This window comes from Macaca thibetana, chromosome 6 (genome assembly GCF_024542745.1).
Source record: "Macaca thibetana thibetana isolate TM-01 chromosome 6, ASM2454274v1, whole genome shotgun sequence".
In the NCBI taxonomy this organism is placed as follows: domain Eukaryota; kingdom Metazoa; phylum Chordata; class Mammalia; order Primates; family Cercopithecidae; genus Macaca; species Macaca thibetana.
This window is the reverse complement of record NC_065583.1, coordinates 119,003,830-119,025,290: the sequence shown is the minus strand read 5'-3', so window position 1 is coordinate 119,025,290 and position 21,461 is coordinate 119,003,830. Positions and strand designations below refer to the sequence as shown.

The window sequence follows — 21,461 nt, the reverse complement described above, 5'->3', positions numbered from 1 at the left end:
AGGAGCACCCAGATCCATAAAGCAAGTCCTTAGAAACATACAAAGAGACTTAGATTCCCACAAAAAAAAATTTTTTTTTTTTTTTGAGATGGAGTCTCGCTCTGTCGCCCAGGCTGGAGTGCAGTGGCTGGATCTCAGCCACCCCATCAAAAACTAGGCAAAGGATATGAACAGACACTTCTCAAAAGAAGACATTTATACAGCCAACAGACACATGAAAAATGCTCATCATCACTCACCATCAGAGAAATGCAAATCAAAACCACAATGAGATACCATCTCACACCAGTTAGAATGACATTCATTAAAAAGTCAGGAAACAAAAGGTGCTGGAGAGGATGTGGAGAAATAGGAACACTTTCACACTGTTGGTGGGAGTGTAAACTAGTTCAACCATTGTGGAAGACAGTGTGGCGATTCCTCAAGGATCTAGAACTAGAAATGCCATCTGACCCAGCCATCCCATTACTGGGTATATACTCAAAGGATTATAAATCATGCTGCTATAAAGACACATGCACACATATGTTTATTGCGGCACTATTCATAATAGCAAAGACTTGGAACCAACCCAAATGTCTATCAATGACAGAGTGGATTAAGAAAATATGGCACATATACACCATGGAATACTATGCAGCCATAAAAAAGGATGAGTTCATGTCCTTTGTTGGGACATGGATGTAGATGGAAACCATCACTCTCAGCAAACTATTGCAAGAACAGAAAACCAAACACCGCATGTTCTCACTCACAGGTGGGAATTGAACAATGAGAACACTTGGACACAGGGTGGGGAACATCACACACTGGGGCCTGTTGTGGGGTGGGGGAAGTGGGGAAGGATAGTATTATGAGATATGCCTAATGTAAATGTTGAGTTAATGGGTGCAGCACACCAATACGACACATGTATACATAAGTAACAAACCTGCACGTTGTGCACATGTACCCTAGAACATAAAGTATAATAAAAAAAAAAAGTTGAAGGAAATGAAGAGTTGTTTTTTGAAAAGAGAAATAAAAATGACAAACCTTTAGTTAGACTAATAAAAAGAAAAAACAGAGTAGATAAAATCACAGATAAAAAAGGAGACATTACAACTGATACCAGATATACTTCAGAAATACAAGGGACCATAAGAGACTATTAGGAACAATATCATACCAACAAATTGGATAGCCCAGAAGAAATAAACTGAATTATGAAGAAACAACAAATCTGAGCAGGCTAATAAGTAAGAATATTAAATCACGAATAAAGAGTCTGCCATCAAAGAAAAGTCCAGAGCCAGGTGGCTTCACTGATGAATTCTACCAAACTTTAAAGAAGTACTAGTATAAATTCTTTCAGACTCTTTTAAAAACCTGAAGAGGAAATACTTTCAAATTCATTCTACAAGGATAGCAATACCCTGATACCAAGATGGCACAGGAACAACAACAAAAAAGAAAACTACAGCCCAGATGCGGTGGCTCATGCCTGTAATCCCAGCACTTTGGGAGGCCGAGGCAGGCAGATCACCTGAGGTCAGGAGTTCGAGACCAGCTTGGCCAACATGGTGAAACCCCCATCTCTACTAAATATACAAAAACAACAACAACAACAACAACAACAAATAACAACAACAAAAACTGGGTGTGGTGGTGCTTGCCTGTAATCCCAGCTACTCGGGAGGCTGAGGCAGAAGAATCAGTTGAACTCAGGAGGTGGAGGTTGCAGTGAGCTGAGATTGCGACACTGTACTCCAGCCTGAGCAATAAGAGCAAACTCCATTTTAGAAAAAAAGAAAAAAAAAAAACAACAAAACTGCAGGCCAATAGTCCTAATGAACATAGATGTAAATATCCTCAACAAAATATTAGTAAATCTACTCCAATAACTTATTAAAAAGATTACTCACCATGATAAAGTGGGATTCATCCCAGGGATGCAAGGATTTTTCAGCATATGCAAGTCAACAAATGTGATACATCACATTACCAAAATGAAGGATAAAAAGCATGTGATCACTTCAACAGACATGTAGAAAGCATCTGTTAAAATTCAAAACCCCTTCATGATAAAACTCTCATTAAATTAGGTATAGAATGAATGTACCTAAACATAGTAAAGGCCATATATGAGAAACGCAAAGCTAACATCACACAGAATGGGGGAAAAGTGAAAAGCTTTTCCTCTAAATCTGAAATAAGAAAGGATGCCCACTTTCACTCCTTCTATTCAACACAGTACTAGAAGTCCCAACAAGAACAATTAGTCAAGAGAAAGAAATAAAAGACATCCAAATTGGTAAGGAAGAAGTTAAACTGTCCCTACTTGCAGATGACATAATCTTATAGAAGACACTGAAGACTCAAGCCAAAAACTATTAGAACTAGTAAAAAAATTCAGTAAAGTTGCAGAATATAAAAATCAATATACCAACACCAGTAGTGTTTCTATACACTAACAGTGAACTAATTTGAAAAAGAAGTCAAGAAAACAATCCCACTTACGATAGCTATATAAAAAAATACTGGCTGGGTGCAGTGGCTCATGCCTGTAATCCCAACACTTTGGGAGGCCGAGGTGGGTGGATCACCTGAGGTCAGGAGTTGGAGATCAGCCTGGCCAACATAGCGAAACCCTGTCTCTACTAAAAATATAAAACATTAGCTGGGTGTGCTGGCGGGCTAGGGAGGCTGAGGCAGGAGAATCGCTTGAACCCAGGAGGTGGACATTGCAGTGAGCCGAGATTGCACCAATGCACTCCAGTTTGGGCAACAAGAGCGAAACTCCATCTAAAACACACACACACACACACACACACACACACACACACACACACACCAAAAAAACCCCAAAAAACTTAGGAATAAATTTATCCATGGAGGTGAAAGATCTCTACACTGAAAACTGTAAAACACAGATGAAAGAAATTAAACAAAAAATAAACAGAAATACATCTGTGTTCGTGGATTGGAAGAATTAACACTGTTAAAATATCCATACTGCCAAAAGCAATCGACAGATTCAATGAAATCATTATGAAAATATCAATGACATTCTTCACAGAAATAGAAAAAACAATCCTAAAATTCATGTGGAACCATAAAAGAACTTGAATAGCCAAAGTAATCCTGAGAAAAAATAACAAAGCTAGAGGCATCACACTGTAGCTGAGATCTGACATGAAAACATACTACAAAGCTACAGTAACTGAAACAGCATCATAGTGGCATTAAAACAGACACACGGATCAATGGACAGTATACAGCCTAGAAATAAATCCGTCCATTGAACAGCCAACTGATTTTTGACAACAATGCCAAGAACACACATAGGGAAAGGATAATCTCTTCAATAAATGGTATTGGGAAAACTGGATCTACAAATGCAGAAATATGAAAGTAAATCCTCTCTCTCACCATATACAAAAAAAAAATCAACTCAAAATGGATTAAAGACTTAAATATAACACCTGAAAATAAAAATCTAGTAGAAAATGACAAGACAGAAGCCCCATGACATTGGTCTGGGCAATGGCTTTTTGGATATGACCTCAAAAGCATAGGCATCAAAAGCAAACATAGATTAATGGGATTACATTAACCTCAAAAACTTCTGCACAGTAAAGGACATAAGCCTCAGATTAAAGAGGCAACCTATAGAATAGGGGAAAATATTTGTAAACCATATATATTTGATTAATATCCAAAACATATAAGGAACTCAAACAACTCAAGAGCAGGATAATAAATAGCCCTATTAAAAAATGGGCAAAATACCTGAAAAGACATTTCTCAAAATAAGAATTACAAATGGCCAAGAGAGGTACACAAAAAAATACTCAGTATCAATAATCATCAAGGAAATATAAATCAAAACCACAGTGAGACACACCTGTTATAATGGCTTTTATCAGTATGACAAAAGATAATAAATGTGGCAAGGATGTTGGTGGGAATGTAAATTAGAACAGCCATTAGAAAAACAGTATAGAGGTTCCTCAAAAAATTAAAAATAGAACTACCACATGATCCAGCAATCTTACTACTGGGTTTATAACAAAAGGATATGAAATCAGTGTGTCAAAGAGATACTTGCACCCCCATGTTCACTGCAACATTATTCACAAGATATGGAATCAATCAAAGTGTGCATGAATGGATGAATGGATAAAGAAAATGTAGTGTACATATACAATGGAATACTATTCAGCTATAAAAAGAAGAAAATCCTGTAATTTGTGACAACAGGGATGAACCTGGAGGACATGATGTTAAGTGAAATCAGCTAGGCACAGAAAGATGGATATTCCATGATTTCACTCATATGTGGAATCTGAAAAAGTTGATCTCTTAGAAGTAGAGTAGATGGTGGTTACCAGAGGCTGGGGTGGTTAGAAGAAAGGGGGTTTTGGGGAGATGTTGGTTAAAGGATATATAATTACAGTTAGATAGGAGGAGTAAGTTTAAGAGATCTATTGTTCAGCATGGTGACTACAGTTGATTATGATATACTGTGTTATTGAAAAATGCAAAGACAGTGGATGATAAGTATTCTTATTGCAAAAATAACCATGAGATAATACATTTGTTAATTAGCTAGATTTGGCCGGGCGCGGTGGCTCAAGCCTGTAATCCCAGCACTTTGGGAGGCCAAGACGGGCGGATCACGAGGTCAGGAGATGGAGACTATCCTGGCTAACACGGTGAAACCCCGTCTCTACTAAAAAAAAAAAATACAAAAAACTAGCCGGGCGAGGTGGTGGCGCCTGTAGTCCCATCTACACGGGAGGCTGAGGCAGGAGAATGGCGTGAACCCGGGAGGCGGAGCTTGCAGTGAGCTGAGATCGCGCCACTGCACTCCAGCCCAGGTGACAGAGCGAGACTCCGTCTCAAAAAAAAAAAAAAAAAAAAAAAAAAAAAAAAAAATTCTTTTTTTTTTTTTTTTTAGCTCGCTCTGTTTGGAGTGCACCGGATTCAGCTATAATGCCTCCCGGGTATCAATTGTCCTGCCTAGCCTCCCGAATAGCTGGGACTACAGGCGCCCGCCACCTCGCCCGGCTAGTTTTTTGTATTTTTTTTAGTAGAGACGGGGTTTCACCGTGTTAGCCAGGATGGTCTCGATCTCCTGACCTCGTGATCCGCCCGCCTCGGCCTCCCAGAGTGCTGGGATTACAGGCTTGAGCCACCGCGCCCGGCCTATAATGTATATATTCTATTTACTTCAAAACATCATGCTGTACATACATATGTACCATTTCATCTGTCAACTTTATTTTATTTATTTATTTAATTATTTGGTTTTTTTGAGATGGAGTCTTGCTCTGTTGCCCAGGCTGGAGTGCAGTGGCATGATCTCAGCTCACTGCAAGCTCTGTCTCCTGGGTTCACGCCATTCTCCTGCCTCAGCCTCCCGAGTAGCTGGGACTACAGGTGCCCACCACCACACCCAGCTAATTTTTTGTATTTTTAGTAGAGACGGGGTTTCACCGTGTTAGCCAGGATGGTCTTGATCTCCTGACCTCATGATGTACCCATCTTGGCCTCCCAAAGTGCTGGGATTACAGGCGTGAGCTACCATGCCTGGCCTGTCAACTTTAAAGTGAAAAAAAAAGAAGTTACTAAATGGCAGGACTGGTTCTCTCTGATAGCTCTTTAAAAATATGAAGACAGTGTGTTTTTCCTTAAAGTAATCTTTTCTGGTATCAACTGTAAGTATTCTATGTAGGTCAGTTTCTGGGATACCCTAGTCATCTATGCATGAATTACTTTTACTTTGATCAAGTCCACTCTAAAATGTATTATCCATTTTCAACACACTATTTTAGATATGGACTTAATAGAAAAAATCCAAAGGGCATGAGACTCACCTTCAAGAAGGAAAGAAAAATGGAATAGAACCATATGAACAATTTATATATACATTCAGTACCATTTATATTTATCAAATTAAACTTTGACACACATGCCCAGCTACTCTTCCAGAGTGATCCTGTCACTTCTCCACTCACAAGCCTTCAGTGGCTTTCCATTTCATCCAGAGAAAAGCCTGAGCCCTTACAAAGGCCTGCAGGGCCTGTATGCTCTGGCACCCTAGTTCCTTCTGTTCCTCATCTGTTATTCCCTTCATATTCCAAGGCAAGAACCTCTTAGCTCTTCCTTGTGTATCCCAAGCAAGTTCTCGCCTCAGGGTCTTTGTACCTTTTTTCTTTCTCCGACTAGAATGATATCCCTCAGCAAACAACTGATGAGCCACTTCCCCATTTCCTTCAGGCCAAATGTCACCTTAGTGAAGCCTACCCTGACTGCCCTATGTGAAACAGCAACTCCAACTTCCCAATATTTCCTGTGCTCCTTTCTTTGCTTTTCTTCATAGTCCTCACTCAATCTAATATATAATTTATCCATCTGTCCATCTATTAATTGATTGATGCCTTTCATCCTCTTGCTGAAATGTAAGCTCCATGAGGATAGGACTTTTTCATGTTTTGCCCACTGCTGTCTAATACTGCCTGGCAAATTAAATGCTGATTATTATTAGCACAGTATCTGACATATAAGCTCTCAATAAATATTAGCTATTATTATTATCACCAAATTATAAGCTTTTAGCAGTTTATTCTGAAAATTACTAAACCACAGGCATACCTGGTAAGACTACAACATACATAAAAATAAGTATCAGAAATTAATAGCCACATAAGAATACAGCACCTTCAAAATATATTTATTCCAGTAGTATTAATAGTCACATAAGAATATAGCACCTTCAAAATATATTTATTCCGGTAGTATTTAAATAAAGTACTACATATTCTAGCACCATAAAATTCATTGTGAATTTTGCTTACAAGTCATATATAGTACAGGTTAAGTATCCCCATCCAAAATGATGAGGACTAGAAATATTTTGGATTTTAGAATATTTGCATTACTGCCTGAACATCCCTAATCTGAATATGCAAAATCTGAAATGTTCCAATGAGCACTTCCTTTGTGTGTCATGTTAGCACTCAAAAAGTTTCAGATTTTGGAACATTTCAGATTTCAGATTTTCAGATTAGGGATACACAACCTATATAAAATTTGATTACTTAGCTTAATATCTTTAATTTATATCAGTGGTCCTCAGTCTTGTTTTGCATACTACACTTTGCAGTTCCATTGAGAACAGTTTTCTCTACTACACTTTGCACTCCCATTGAGAACAGTGGCTCAGTAGAACAGTGATTCTCTGCTAAGTAGGGGGAATGTGGTAGGTAGTGGGTAAGGGTGGGTTGTCTTGAGTTGAGAATTACTAGTCCACGTAATGGAAACACATTTTTAAAAAGAGTTGTCATTCAAAGGGAATAAATGAGTTACATATATTAAAAAAAAAAATCAAGTATATGTCACAGATCCATTTCTTAATTTATACCCAAATATATACTTAAAAATCTCTTACAAGTGTGTTTTCTCCATTGGAACTATTCCAGAGCCTCATTCGATTATCTGTACCAACAGTGAGGAGGTGAAGCCCATCACTTGTAAAACATAAGCCATTAACTTTCCCATTATGAGCAGTGTTTGCTGCAATGAAAAATATGGTTCAGTTTATCTGTTCTTGTATTCAGGACATATTTAATGTTTGATGATATAATTATTTAAACATATTAAAGGACAACTACTTGAGTTACTTAAAAAATGTAAGTGGATTATACTTAAAATTAACCAACCCTTCAGATTATTTGAATAGGATAAACTATATAAATCAGAACCATAAAAATAGAGGAAAACAAGAAAAAAGGGAAAAAATTTCTGCCAAACATCCTTTTTTTTTCCAGCAAGGAAGCTGTGCCATGAAATTCAATTAAGTGTGTAGCTTAACACTAAAATTTAAAATTAAATGCCTTTCATCTCTCTTATATTTTTATTGCTAACCTAAAAATAACTCCATGGACTATTAAAATCAGTAATTCTAGTGTTTTCCATTAAAAAAAAAAAAAAACCTTAACGGGAAGGATGACTGTTGTAGTCTCAAAATTTATATCACTTTCAAAATTAACAAGTTTGAGAAAGCATAATTCTAAAACAGCCTAATTAATTTAAAAACATATAAAACATGTTTTATATAGTTTACATGTTCATAAGGTTCTTAAAAAAAAACCATATAAATTCTAACATATGAAATATATTAGGATGAACTATATAAAACCTATGATTGTTTTATATAGTTTTTTAGTTTAAAAATACATAGTTTTTTAGTTTAAAAACTTAAACAATCATAGGTTTTATATAGTTCATTCTGATATATTTCTGGTCCAGAATTAATTCTATACCAAAATTTCTACATAGGAATTAAATTCTACTGTAAAAATGCAGTTTAGGTACTTTGTCACATGGATTGCAGCTGACTCACATTTAACACAATTTTATGTTGATACAATGGCCACAAAATGTTACTATTTCTGTAATTTATTGTGACTTTTTAAATGGCATTGAATTTGTATAGCTGGCCTCAATGGAGCAAAAACAAAATAAGTAAAGCAAGTTAATTCAGAAAAATTTCTACTTTTGAAAATCTGGGGGCAAATGAAACTGTCATTTTTATTTGTATCTTAAAGAAAGAGAATCATAAGTTTTTTTTACATAAATTAAGAAAGTGATATATGATGAATGCCTTTTTAAAAAATGATAAAGTTCGCAATTTGTCAATATGCATTTATTATTTGGCTTCAATTAAAAATGTTCAATGTGAAAAAATACTATCATTGTCGTATTTCTTCATTAACGTGTTCTTCCTTACCTGATTCAACAGCTTGTGACTTTTTCCCATTATGTTGATCAAGAGTAATCAAACATCCTGATGCTCTTCTCACATCCCATAATTTTACTCTACTGTCAGCACTGAGAATAAATAAATGTTACATTGACATATGTAGCTAGGACAATGACTGTACCCCTCACCCACCTTTCTAGTTTTACGGCACACAGAGGTCTTGTTATATAGGTACGTATGTATTCATACATTAGGGTTGTTGAACTTTCGCCTTTTCAACAAATATTCAATAGTCAACAGTAGCTCAAATTAGTGAGTAAATAGCAAAAAAAAAAAAAAAAAAAAAAAAAAAAAAAAGTAACCCTTCTTTTCCAGATAACAAGAACAAAATTTTGCTACTTTTTATACCGTTTTAAATTACATGAGCATCTTTTCTCCCAAGGACCAGAAAGGCTTGTAGCTTGTCCCTAGTAAGTTCCTTACCATACCTTCTCTACCGCTTGTTATCCAAATGCTGTCAAGACAAGCAGTTAACTAATTTTACTTTGCTCAAGAATCTATTTGCTATGATTTGGTGTTTTTTTCCTTTTTATATAAAAAACGGTAAGAGTTAAGGTGAATAATGAGGACAATGCATTTCCATTTGGTTTCCTATACTCAAATCAATCTTTGCCATATATGAGAGAACTATATTTAATGTTGCCTAGAAATTAAACACTTACTTCTATTTTCTTTCAAGTAAGCGAAAAGAAGAAAAGTAAATCTATGATCAGACATCTATTTCAGCTTCTAGATTATTTCTAAAGAAAAATGCCCGGCAATCCAATGTGCTCCTAATCAGTTCAACTGATGCTATCATGTCCTCACAAGGACCTCAACAATATTGTAACCCAGGGGGCTATTCAATGTCATTTTAATGAGAGAGCACTACATTACATTTTTATAAGCCTATTTTTTATTTATAAGTTTTAAAAAAATATACACACAAGGTGTACTGGTTTCTATAATCTCGATTCTTTTCACAGATGATCATCAAACCTAGCCAACTGGAATAGTCAGCAAAAAGCTAGCATTTCCCATTCTTAAGTTGGTTTTCTTTCTTTCCAGGTGAGGGAAACGAAATCAGTATGAGGATTTACGTTTCTTCTGAAACAGATTAGATTTGAACATATCCAACTTTTAACACTGATTACTAGGTCCATTCTGGTACTGATTCAAATTTCTGGAGTATTCTTATAATTGAAAGCTTCTTAGCTCTCCTCTTACCTGATGAAAACCAAGGTAAGCATGAAAAATGTAAAATCCACCCAAGCATAAACAGCACCTAGTTCCTAACCTTCATACCTCTTTAGCTAGTCTTCTTATGGCTACATTATAGACCTTGCTGCACTTTAGAAATGGTAAATTTCAACATCACATTCTGCCAATTATTAACAGAAGCTTCTTTGGGGCCTAAACTGTGGCAGGGAGCGAGGGCTGGAAACTTAAAAAAAAATCCAGACACAGATCTTTATAAAATTAATATGAATAGCTTTTGTAATAATTCTTCTTCTACTTAAAGCTTTATGAAAATATATCAAAATATTTGATTACTACTTCCTATCCCTTCAGTTTTTAAGTTTTCTTAGTCTAACTCTCCTACTTCATTAGATCCTTGATCCTTTCTACAAGTCTTTTTGTGATTTTATTTTTTTCCTTTTACTCACGACTTCTAAATTTTCAGGCTCTGAGGTACTTTCCTGTAGACACTGAAAATTGTTAAGCCTTTCATTTAATGTTTTAATTTCTGTGGCTTATTACAGCTGTGCTCTACATCTTCAACTGAGAACAACTGCCCAGTAATCCTATGTGCCCTTAATCAGCTCCCTCACTCTTTCAATCTATTATTCCAGATCCATATTCTTTCCTCAAAATTGCATCCTCATTCCTATATTTTCAAGAGGTGACATCAAGTTCTACTCCACTAAAAACCGAGAAGTCATTAAGTCTGAATTTCCTGAGCTTCTCTGCCAAAGCTACAAACTTGTATCCACGTTCACCTTTTCCTTTTTCCATTTAGTCTCACAGTGCTCTTCATGTGCCAAACTAGGTGTCCCCTCCACCCTCATCTGGATCCTCGATACTAACCACTTCTGTGTATTTGAGGACCTAATGCACCAATTATTCCCTCCATTTCTTATCTTCACCTGTTTCTCTCTACTGGTACTCTTTCCCCAGCATATAAATATGCAATACTCTTTTTTCTCCAGCAAACAAATAAACCTCCCCACATCTTTTGATCCTCTCAGAGTTAAGTGATCCTGTTTTCTTTTCCTATATTACTCCTTCTAGAGATGTACCTCTATTAAAGCATTTTTCAGAATGCCCTGTAATCACTGATTTTTGACTATATGCCCCATTAGATCATTAGATTGTTGGCTTTTCGAAGCCTTAGTTACCTGTGTCCCTAGCACAACGCTTGGCATGTGGGAGGAAGTCATTAAATATCAGAAAATTGAATCAATTAATGTGTGGATATATCACATTCAAAAGAATTCCAGGTTAAAGATAATGCATAAAAATGCTCTATTTAAAAATTTGCAGTGTTATACTTTTGTGTGTAAGAATGACACAACACAGTTCCTCTGTGTTCTAAGGTGAAACACCTTGAAAGTGGATAGGATTAGAATTAGAATACAAAGGAAGACTTCTTTTGGTGACATGAATTAAAATTTCTAACTCAAGACTTCATTTTAAAGGAGTGAATTAATAATTAAATATGCTAAAATATATACATTACATAAATGTAGACTTTTCAAAATGCTTATTCTTAATTACTAACTTCAAAAGCAAATAATTTTACCTTGCCGTTGCCAAGATATAGTCATGACGTGGCGACCAGGAAACTGCTAATATTTCTTGTCTGTGACCTGCAAATACAACTACATGAAAAGTCTTGCAAGATATCCGAAAAATCAGAAGATAAAGTGCCAATAATTTTGCCTGATTCTGAAGAAAGTGAGGCTAAACACTCAATGTGAATAGATATGGTCATTTCTCAGATTTATAATAATTGACATTTCAATGCTAATGTGAAGTTTACAGGAGTAAACTTTTTGCTTTGGAAAAAACAGAGTTAAGTAAGTCTTTCTTTTTAAATACAGTAGTTAGCCTATGGCAGTAAATCCATATAACTCAAGCTCAGTTACTGTAATAAAATATACAAGTTAAACATTTTAAAGGATAAAAATGTTTCCCAATTTCTCATAAAGTTATGAGAAAATTACTTTAATTCATGATTGTAGAAAAGCATTTATATAAAATGTTTTTTTTCTAGAAAGCACAGGTGATAAGTTCAAAGGGTAAGTGATTTCAATATTTTAATTCACTTTTACCTAACTGAACTATTCACATAAGACATTTCCATCTGCTCAGCTTATATTAATAAAAATTCATAATAATGTCAAAAATGCTACCCATCTCACCAACTTTTCTTAATATATTTGTTATATGTTTCTTTGAGATGACTAAAAATATATAAATTATATTCTATCTTTTCATTGTTTAGAATTAGACAATCTAATACTGATAAAAGTAGCAAGAATAATTTAAATACACCTTTACCAAAGAATTACTTCAATATATTTTTCTAAAATGTTTTTACTGAGAAAAAATGTACCTAAATATTAAGAACGATATTTACTCATTAGCCAGAATATTAAATAATACATGAGACAAATACACTGATGTGAGTTGCGTTAGTTTTTTTAAATGTAGAAATAACGCAAGGTTTTGAGTTAGAACTATTTTTCATATCATTTGAGCTTCCCCAATGACCACTGTTCACATAAATGTCTTTTCAGTGGTTCAGTTTTATAAGAATAATGCATGGAAGGATCTTTATTTCTCTGCTGACTTTTAGCAACTAGCACAAAGTACATCAGTCATGTCACTTACAAAGAATACATTGTTAGTAACGTTTCTTTTTATTGAATTGTTTACTCAAAGTAGTTGCTGTTTGAAATAAAATAAAAATACCCTGTAGAATGTGAGAACAGGATCCAGACTTCAAGTCACAAAGTTGTACTTTAGGTCCTCTAGTACCAACTGTAAAAACAGAACCGGTTTAATTTTATCATAAGTTATCATCAAAAGGAAACAAGACATTATCATTAGTAATCATGACATTTTCACTGTATCATGCAGAAATATACAGATATATGCCAAAAATACATTGTCATTTTTAATGTTTACATTTAGAAAAGTTATTTTAACTACAGTTATATTTTAGTAGTAAGAGACCTCTATTATTCCATTTATTTTTTATTCTGAAATAATTATAGATTTGCAAGCAGTTGCAAAGCTAGTATAAAGAGAACTGTGTACCCTTCACTAGGTTTCCCCAACGATTATGTGTGAGCTTACTAAAACACAGTATCAAACCCAGGAAATTTATATTGGTAAATGTGTACGTATGTATGTATAGTTCTACTCCATTTTATCACATCAAATCATTGTATTTTAAAAGCTTTGTTTTTCCAAGTTAATGATATACTTTCAATCACTAGTAACAGATTCACGGAAACTCTGGACACAGACTGAAAGGACCTCAAAGACAACTTAGTTCCTAGCTCTTCTTTACAGATAAAAGAGCTGACTGATATCCAGAGGTAGAGACTCACGTGATGCCACAGAAATAATGAATCACAGGGCCCAGATACCTGATACCAGAAAATCATTTTTTCTCCCTTATAATATGAAGATGTTTGTTGCAGTTGCTTTTATATAAATTGATGCTTAATTTGAATCACAATCTTAGAGAAAGAAATAATTTTCTTGTTTTATTGTGTCAAATTGGGAAAGCTGCCAAATTTTATTCATGTAAAATCTCTGAAACTTCGGTGGTTTAAAAGGAACTCTTTAGAGGACAGAAATATGCTCTTATTCTCTGAACCCTGGCCACTAGCATAGTGCTTGCCTTGTACAATATCTGCTGAACTGAATATAAATAGTACATATATATATATAAAGAATTGTGATATTCCTGTGGGTTAAAATGTCTACATCAAAACTAACTAGAAATAAAAAGGGAGAAAGTTTTCAATATTTCAAAAGACAAAAGAATACACTCACAAACCTGCTACCAAACAGTGCTTGGTGGAGACTGGAGACATATGATGACTATAAACTGTTTCCTCAAAATTAAATACATCTGCAGTCTGGTAATCAAAAGACATTAAAAAAGTATAAGGTTTAAGTAAAAAAGCAATAAGATTTCTATTTACTTTTCCCTAAATTTATAGCTATTTTTAAATTGACTGTTAGCAATTCAACTTAAACATAGGAATGTAATACCCCAAAAAACCTTGTTAATTTGAAATCCTGTCATTTACAACATTCTTTTCCCTTCTATGAGAAAAAAATATGTTTTCCCAATAAATCCCACAAATTAAGAAAATACAAGCATGTGCCTCTCCATATTCCATATTCCTGGTGGGGAGAGAGCTCAGCATCTACATGGATGATGTAGTCAGCACTGCATCTCAGTTCCATATAACCTGAGCTACCACACCCAGGACACTGTCACTACCTAGAATTGCCCCTTCTTTGAAATCATACATTTCAGTTATCTATGACCACAGTCTTCTATAATTTTCAGCTTTTCCCCACCAAACTCTCAAGAAATCCAAATAAACTCTGGAACCCCTATCAGTTCCTTTCATCTACTTCTCTTCCTCTCCAGCTTGGATTTCAAAGTCCAATACCAATACCAAAGTCAACTGCCAATATCTGCAATTCCTTTGCTAATATCCTTCCATTTGTCAAGACTTCAACCCTGGGCAACTCCAAATGTCTGCCTTCTCTGTACTTATATCCAAATTGACCTACATTAGGGGTTGGCAAACTTTCTGTAAAAGTCAGATGGTAAATATTTTAGGCTTTTAGGACCAACTACTCATCTCTGTCACTGCAGTGTTAAAGCAGTCATAGACAATAAATGAACATATTGTAACTGCTCACCAGGTTCTTTCTGCCTGCTGCACAAACAAAACCAATTCACAAAGACCATGGCATTGCAGTAAAGAGTTTAACTGATGCAAGGCTGGCCGTGCCAAGTGGGAGATGGGATTTATTAACATTAATCAATCTCCTTGAAGTCTTGTCGGTTAGGGGTTTTTCAAAGGTAGTTTGAGGGAAGGGGTGGGAGTGGTTAGGCAATGAATGGGTGCTTGCTGTTGACTGGTTGGGGGTGCAACCATAAGGGTATGGGGAATGGCCCTCTTGTCCACTGAGCCACTTTTGGGTGGGGCCACAGGGGCAGTTGGTAGGTCCAGGTGGTGCCACTGGTGCCAGATATGAAAAAATCCTGAAAAGATATCTCAAAAGGCCAATCTCAGGTTCTGCAGTTGTGATGTTATATACAGGAGTAATTGGGGAAGTTATATATCTTGTGACCTCTGGAATAATGGCTGGCAATCATTTATGTCTCTTTATTTATTTATTTACCTATTTTTGAGACCAGGTTATGAGACTGGCTAATTTTTGTATTTTTGGTAGAGATGGGGTTTTGCCATGTTGCCCAGGCTGGTCTCGAACTCCTGGGCTCAAGCAATCCACCCTCCTTGGCCTCCCAAAGTGTTGGGATTACAGGTGTGAGCCACTGCTGAGCCTATATCTTAGCAGAATTCAGGCTCCTCTCCTCCTCCTAGTCTGGTGGTCTCTCATTAGCTTTACAAAGGTGGCTGAGTTTTTGGAGAAGGGCTATTATCATTTAAACTATAAAATGGCTGGGGGCATTGGCTCACTCCTGTAATCCCAGTACTTTGGGAGGCCAAGGTAGCTGAATCACTTGAGGTCAGGAGTATGAGACAAGCCTGGCCAACATGGTGAAACTCTACTTAAAATACAAAAATTAGCTGGTCATGGTGGCGGGCGCCTGTAACGCCAGCTATATGAGAGGCTGAGGCAGGAGAATCGCTTGAACCTGGGAGGCAGAGGTTGCAGTGAGCTAAGATCACGCCATTACACTCCAGCCTGGGCAACAGAGTGAACCTCTGTCTCAAAAATAAATAAATAAGTAAATAAAATTAAAAAATAAGAGTATTAACTAAATGTCTTCCAAAGTTAGCTTGGCCAAAGTCCAGGAATAATTAAGGCAGCTTGAAGGCTAAAAGCAAGAGGGGGTGTTGGCTAGATCAGATCTCCCCTACTGCCACAATTTTCTCACTGATATAATTTTTGCAAAGGCAGCTTCAATATTTGTGTCTAAAACCTACTTTATTTACAAAAAAAGGCCATGAGCCAGACTTGCCCATGAGCCCAGAGTTGGCCAATCCCTTGCTCTACCCAGGTAAAAAATCTTACAATTAGGGCAGTGTGACATCACTATAAAAGAATATTCATTTCCTCTGGATTTCAGTAATGACTGCCAGTCCCACTATATTTCACTAGTATTCTTCTCTGCAGTATTCCTCAGCTATTTCAAATCTTCTCCACAAATATACCCACTCAGTCACAACAGGTAATCTGATCTTTTATTTCAAGGAGAAAATAGGAGGCACTCAATCAGAATTTCCTTAATGTCTTACCAACAAACCTACACATTTACTTCCACTATCCTTTTTCCTTCTTCACTCCTGTTATCATAGAAACATGATTCCTCAACCCCGCCTTTTTTTTTTTTTTTTTGAGATGGAGTCTTGCTCTCTTGCCCAGGCTGGAGTGCAGTGGCACAATCTCAGCTCATTGCAACCTCCGCCTCCTGGGTTCAAGTGATTCTCCTACCTCAGCCTCCCGAGCAGCTGGGACTACAGGTGCCCGCCACGATGCCCAGCTAATTTTTGTATTTTTAGTAGAGATGGAGTTTCACCATATTGGCCAGGCTGGTCTTCAGATTCCTCCCCATTTTTAATGTTAATCCCCCTACTTGTGTTCAGATTCCCTTCAGCACTGTCAGAAATCGCACCCTATAGATTATCTTCTGGGTATTTATAACCTCTGTCCCCACTGGCTCATTCCCAACAGCACTAAAAGTTCAAGTCTTTTTCATCTTAACACCCCTTCCCTAAGACAAAAACAAAGAGCCTTTTCACCCTACGTTCTCCCTAATCTTTCCTCCTCTTCAAATCCAAACTTTGGCTATCTCTAATTCCTTATCTCCCATGTATTTCTCAACTAATTGCAATCTTATTTTTATTGCACTACTCTAAATCATACTACTCTTCCAATATTACCAATAACCTCCTCATCTGATTTAATCTGTTCGTAGCATTCAACACAGCTGATTACTCCCATCTTCTTTAAAGCAATCTTTTACTGGCTTCCATTGTATCATATATTCCTGATTTTCCTTTCTCTCCTTGGCTACATCTTTTCATCACCTATAGCAGAGTTTGGTTTCCTTTTTCTGTCCTATTTATCTTTGTCTTCAAGGTTTTGTTCTATGCACCCCTTTCAATTGCCACTTGTATGTTATGGGTTAAGTATCCCTTATCCAAAGTAACTGGTACCAGAAATGTTTCAGATTTCAGATTTTTTTTGGTTTTGGAATGTTTGCATTATACTTACTGGTTGAGCATTCCAAATCTAGAACTCAAAAAAACTTCAAATTTTGAACTTCTGGATTAGGGACACTCAATATGTAGTGAGGCACAAATCTGTATACTCAGTGTAGACCTCACTCCTGAATTCTGGGTATGTATAGATCGATTCCTGGATTATCTTCATTTGGATTTCCCATAAATCCCTCAAACTCAACAAATCAAAAATTGAACTCATCATTCCAACCCTTCCCTATCTTAGTAAATAACAATATAATCCACCCAATTGCCAAGCTAGAGAACCTGGGGTCATTCCTATATATATATATATGTATGCGCATATATATATATAAATATATTCCTATATATATATAAAAATAATGGCTTTGTCAAGATAAAATTCACATATCATACACCTTGGAACCCATAAAAAGTATCACTAGTGATGCTGCAAGTGGTCCCAAGAAGCAGAGAAAAGTCATGACATTACAAGAACAGGCTGAACTGTTTGACATGTACCATAGATTGAGGTGTGCAGCTGTGGTTGCCCACCATTTCAAGATAAATGAGTCCAGCATAAGAACCATTGTAAAAAAAGAAAATTTGTGATGATGTCACTGCAGCTATGCCAGCAGATGTGAAAACCTTGTATGTTTTGTAAAATACCTTTGACCTCTTATTGAGAATCCAACTTTTATGGGGGTGCAGGATTGTTAAAAGAAAGGCATATCGATATATAGACTCTAATATGACTTTTAAAAAGCAAAGTCAATATAGTCATTATATGACAATGTGAAGCCAAAGGAAAGTGAAGGATCTAAAGCTGGAGAATTTAATGCCAGAAAAAGATGGTTTGATAATTTTGGAAAGAGGTTTGGCTTTAAAAAAGTCAAGATAATAGGATAAGAAGCTTCTGCCCACCAAAAGGCAACAGGTAAGTTTCCAGATATCATTAAGAAAATCATCGAGGACAAAGGATATCTGCCTGAACAGGTTTTAAATGTAGACAAAAATGCCCTATTCTGGAAAAAAAAAAAAAATCCACAAAGGACTCTTATGATATGGACCCTTCGATGATATGGGCTCTGAAACTAAAGCAAATAGTGGAAGAAGGATCAGTACTGTAACAGAAACATTTTTAGAGAAATAAAGCAGAACACACAGAAATTACGACGTATTTCCATAGTTATACCAAGTGTGCCTGCCTTTCCTTCCAAATCTTCTTACACCTTTTGCTACCCTACAGACAGCAAGGTCAACCCCTCCTCTTCCTGCTGCTTCTCCTCAGTCTACTCAATGTGAAGATGATGAGGATAAAGACCTTTATGATGATCCACTTCCACTGACTTAGTAAATATATTTTTCTTCCTCATGATTTTCTTAATAACATTTTCTTTTCTCTAGCTTACTTTATTGTAACAATACAGTATATAGGCCAGGCGTGGTGGCTCACGCCTGTAATCCCAGCACTTTGAGAGGTTGAGGTGGGTGGATCAACTGAGGTCAGGAGTTCAAGACCAGCCTGGCCAACATGGTGAAACCCTGTCTCTACTAAAAATACAAAAATTAGCCAGGCATGGTGGCACACGCCTGTTGTCCCAGCTACTTGGGAGGCTGGGGCAGGAGAATCACTTGAACCCAGGAGGCGGAGGTTGCAGTGAGCTGAGATCACGTCACTGCACTCATCACGTCACTGCACTCCAGCACAGGTGACACAGAGAGACTCTGTCTCAGAAAAAAAATAAATAATAATAATAAAATACAGTATATATTACATATAATATATAAAGTATGCGTTAATCGACCGTTTATGTAATCTGGAAGACTACCAATTAACACTAGGCTATTAGTAGTTACCCTTTTGGGGGAATAAAAAATTATATATAGATTTTCAACTGTGATGGGAATCAGCTTCCCTAATCTCCACAGTATTATCATAAATATGTATTATCATAAATCAAATTATTGTCATGAACGGGTACATTTCTTGATTCTCCTGTTTCACTGTGTGGTGTGTGTTTTTCTTTTTTATTTATACCAATATCACATTGCCTTAACTAGTATAACTTTATAGCAAGTCTTGATAGCTGATAGTGAAGTCTTCCAACTTCACTCTTTTTCAAGAGTGCCCTGCCCTTCTGCATTTCCATGTGAACATTAGAATTAGCTAGTCAATTTTCAAAAAAGAAATCTTGTAAGAGTCTAATAGAAAATGCATTGATTCTATAGATCCGTTTGGGTAGAACTGATATTTTTACCACACTGAACCTTTTAATTCTTGAACATGGAATATCTCACAATTATTTAGGTCTTAATTTCTCTCAATAATGTTCTAAAGTTCTCTGTGTATTCAGAATAGTCTTGTATATTTTTCATTAAATATATTACTAGGTACATGACAATTTTTGATGCTATGGTAAACAATACTGGTTTTGAAATTTCATGGAATTCAGAAATATAATTTACCTTGTATCCAGAAAATTTACTAAATTTACTTATATTAATTCTAATAATTTGGCTATAGATTCTTTTGAATTTTCTACATTCATAATCACGTCTTCTGTGAATGACAGTTTAAATGCTTCCTGTCCAGTTTCTGTCCCTTTTATTTCCTTTGTTTGCTTTATTGCACTGACTAGGACATTCAGTACAATGTTGAACAGAGGAAATAACGGGGATAATGCAAAGGGAAAGCTTTCAACATTTTACCACCAAATATAATGGTTGCTTTAGATTTTTTTAAAAAATAGAGACTTTTTATCAAATTAAGGAATTTCTCTTCCATTCCTAGTAAGCAGAGAATTTTTTTTTTCTGTCTTTTTAAAAATTATACTTTTAAGTTCTAGGGTACATGTGCACAATGTGCAGGTTTGTTACACAGGTATACATGTGCCATGTTTGCTTGCTGCATCCATTAACTTATTTCTCCTAATGCTATCCCTCCCCCGTCCCCCGCCCCACGACAGGCCCCGGTGTGTGATGTTCCCCTCCCTGTGTCCCAGTGTTCTCATTGTTCAATTCCCACCTATGAGTGAGAACATGCGGTGTTTGGTTTTCTGTCCTTGTGACGGTTGACTGAAAATCATGGTTTCCAGCTTTATCCACGTCCCGGCAAAGGACATGAACTCATCTTTTTTTATGGCTGCATAGTATTCCATGGTGTATATGTGCCACATTTTCTTAATCCAGTCTGTCATCGATGGACATCTGGGTTGGATCCAAGTTTTTGCTATTGTGAATAGTGCCACGATAAACATATGTGTGCATGTGTCTCTACAGTAGAATGATTTATAATCCTTTGGGTATATACCCAGTAATGGGATGGCTGGGTCAAATGGTATTTCTAGTTCTAGATCCTTGAGGAATTGCCACACTGTCTTCCACAATGGTTGAACTAGTTTACACTCCCACCAACAGTGTAAAAGCGTTCCTGTTTCTCCACATCCTCTCCAGCATCTGTTTGTCTGGACTTTTTAATAAGGCCTTCTAACTGGTGTGAGATGGTATCTCATTGTGGTTTTGATTTGCATTTCTCTGATGGTGAGTGATGATGAGATTTTTTCATGTGTCTGTTGGCTGTATGAATGTCTTCTTTTGAGAAATGTCTGTTCATATCCTTTGCCCACTTTTTGATGGGGTTGTTGTTTTTTTTTCTTGTAAATTTGTTTAAGTTCTTTGTAGATTCTGGATATTAGCCCTTTGTCAGATGGATAGATTGCAAAAATTTTCTCCCATTCTGTAGGTTGCCTGTTCACTCTGATGGTAGTTTCTTTTGATGTGCAGAAGCTTTTTAGTTTAATTAGATCCCATTTGTCAATTTTGACTTTTGTTGCCATTGCTCTTGATGTTTTAGACATGAAGTCCTTGCCCATGTGTATGTCCTGAATGGTATTGCCTAGGTTTTCTTCTAGGTTTTTTATGGTTTTAAGTCTAACATTTATGTCTTTAATCCATCTTGAATTAATTTTTGTATAAGGTGTAAGGAAGGGATCCAGTTTCAGCTTTCTACATATGGCTAGCCAGTTTCCCCAGCACCATTTATTAAATAGGGAATCCTTTCCCCATTTCTTGTTTTTGTCAGGTTTGTCAAAGATCAGATGGTTGTAGATGTGTGGTGTTACTTCTGAGGCCTCTGTTCTGCTCCATTGGTCTATATCTCTGTTTTGGTACCAGTACCATACCAAACAGTAACC

The 21,461-nt window shown here is 36.2% G+C and overlaps 1 protein-coding gene across 2 annotated transcripts in view; it reads right to left on the bottom strand.

Annotated features, from left to right (window-relative positions):
• The window catches only part of ERCC8 (ERCC excision repair 8, CSA ubiquitin ligase complex subunit), an 86,918-nt gene that overhangs the window by 24,340 nt on the left and 41,117 nt on the right, over positions 1-21,461 (bottom strand). For both annotated transcript variants that reach the window (XM_050794380.1, XM_050794381.1), the window contains 5 exons: positions 13,866-13,947; positions 12,767-12,835; positions 11,592-11,658; positions 8,777-8,877; positions 7,436-7,560 (listed from right to left, as the gene is read on the bottom strand). In XM_050794380.1, coding sequence (XP_050650337.1) covers positions 7,436-7,560; positions 8,777-8,877; positions 11,592-11,658; positions 12,767-12,835; positions 13,866-13,947 — 444 coding nt within the window. The remainder of the gene's footprint in view (positions 1-7,435; positions 7,561-8,776; positions 8,878-11,591; positions 11,659-12,766; positions 12,836-13,865; positions 13,948-21,461) is intronic.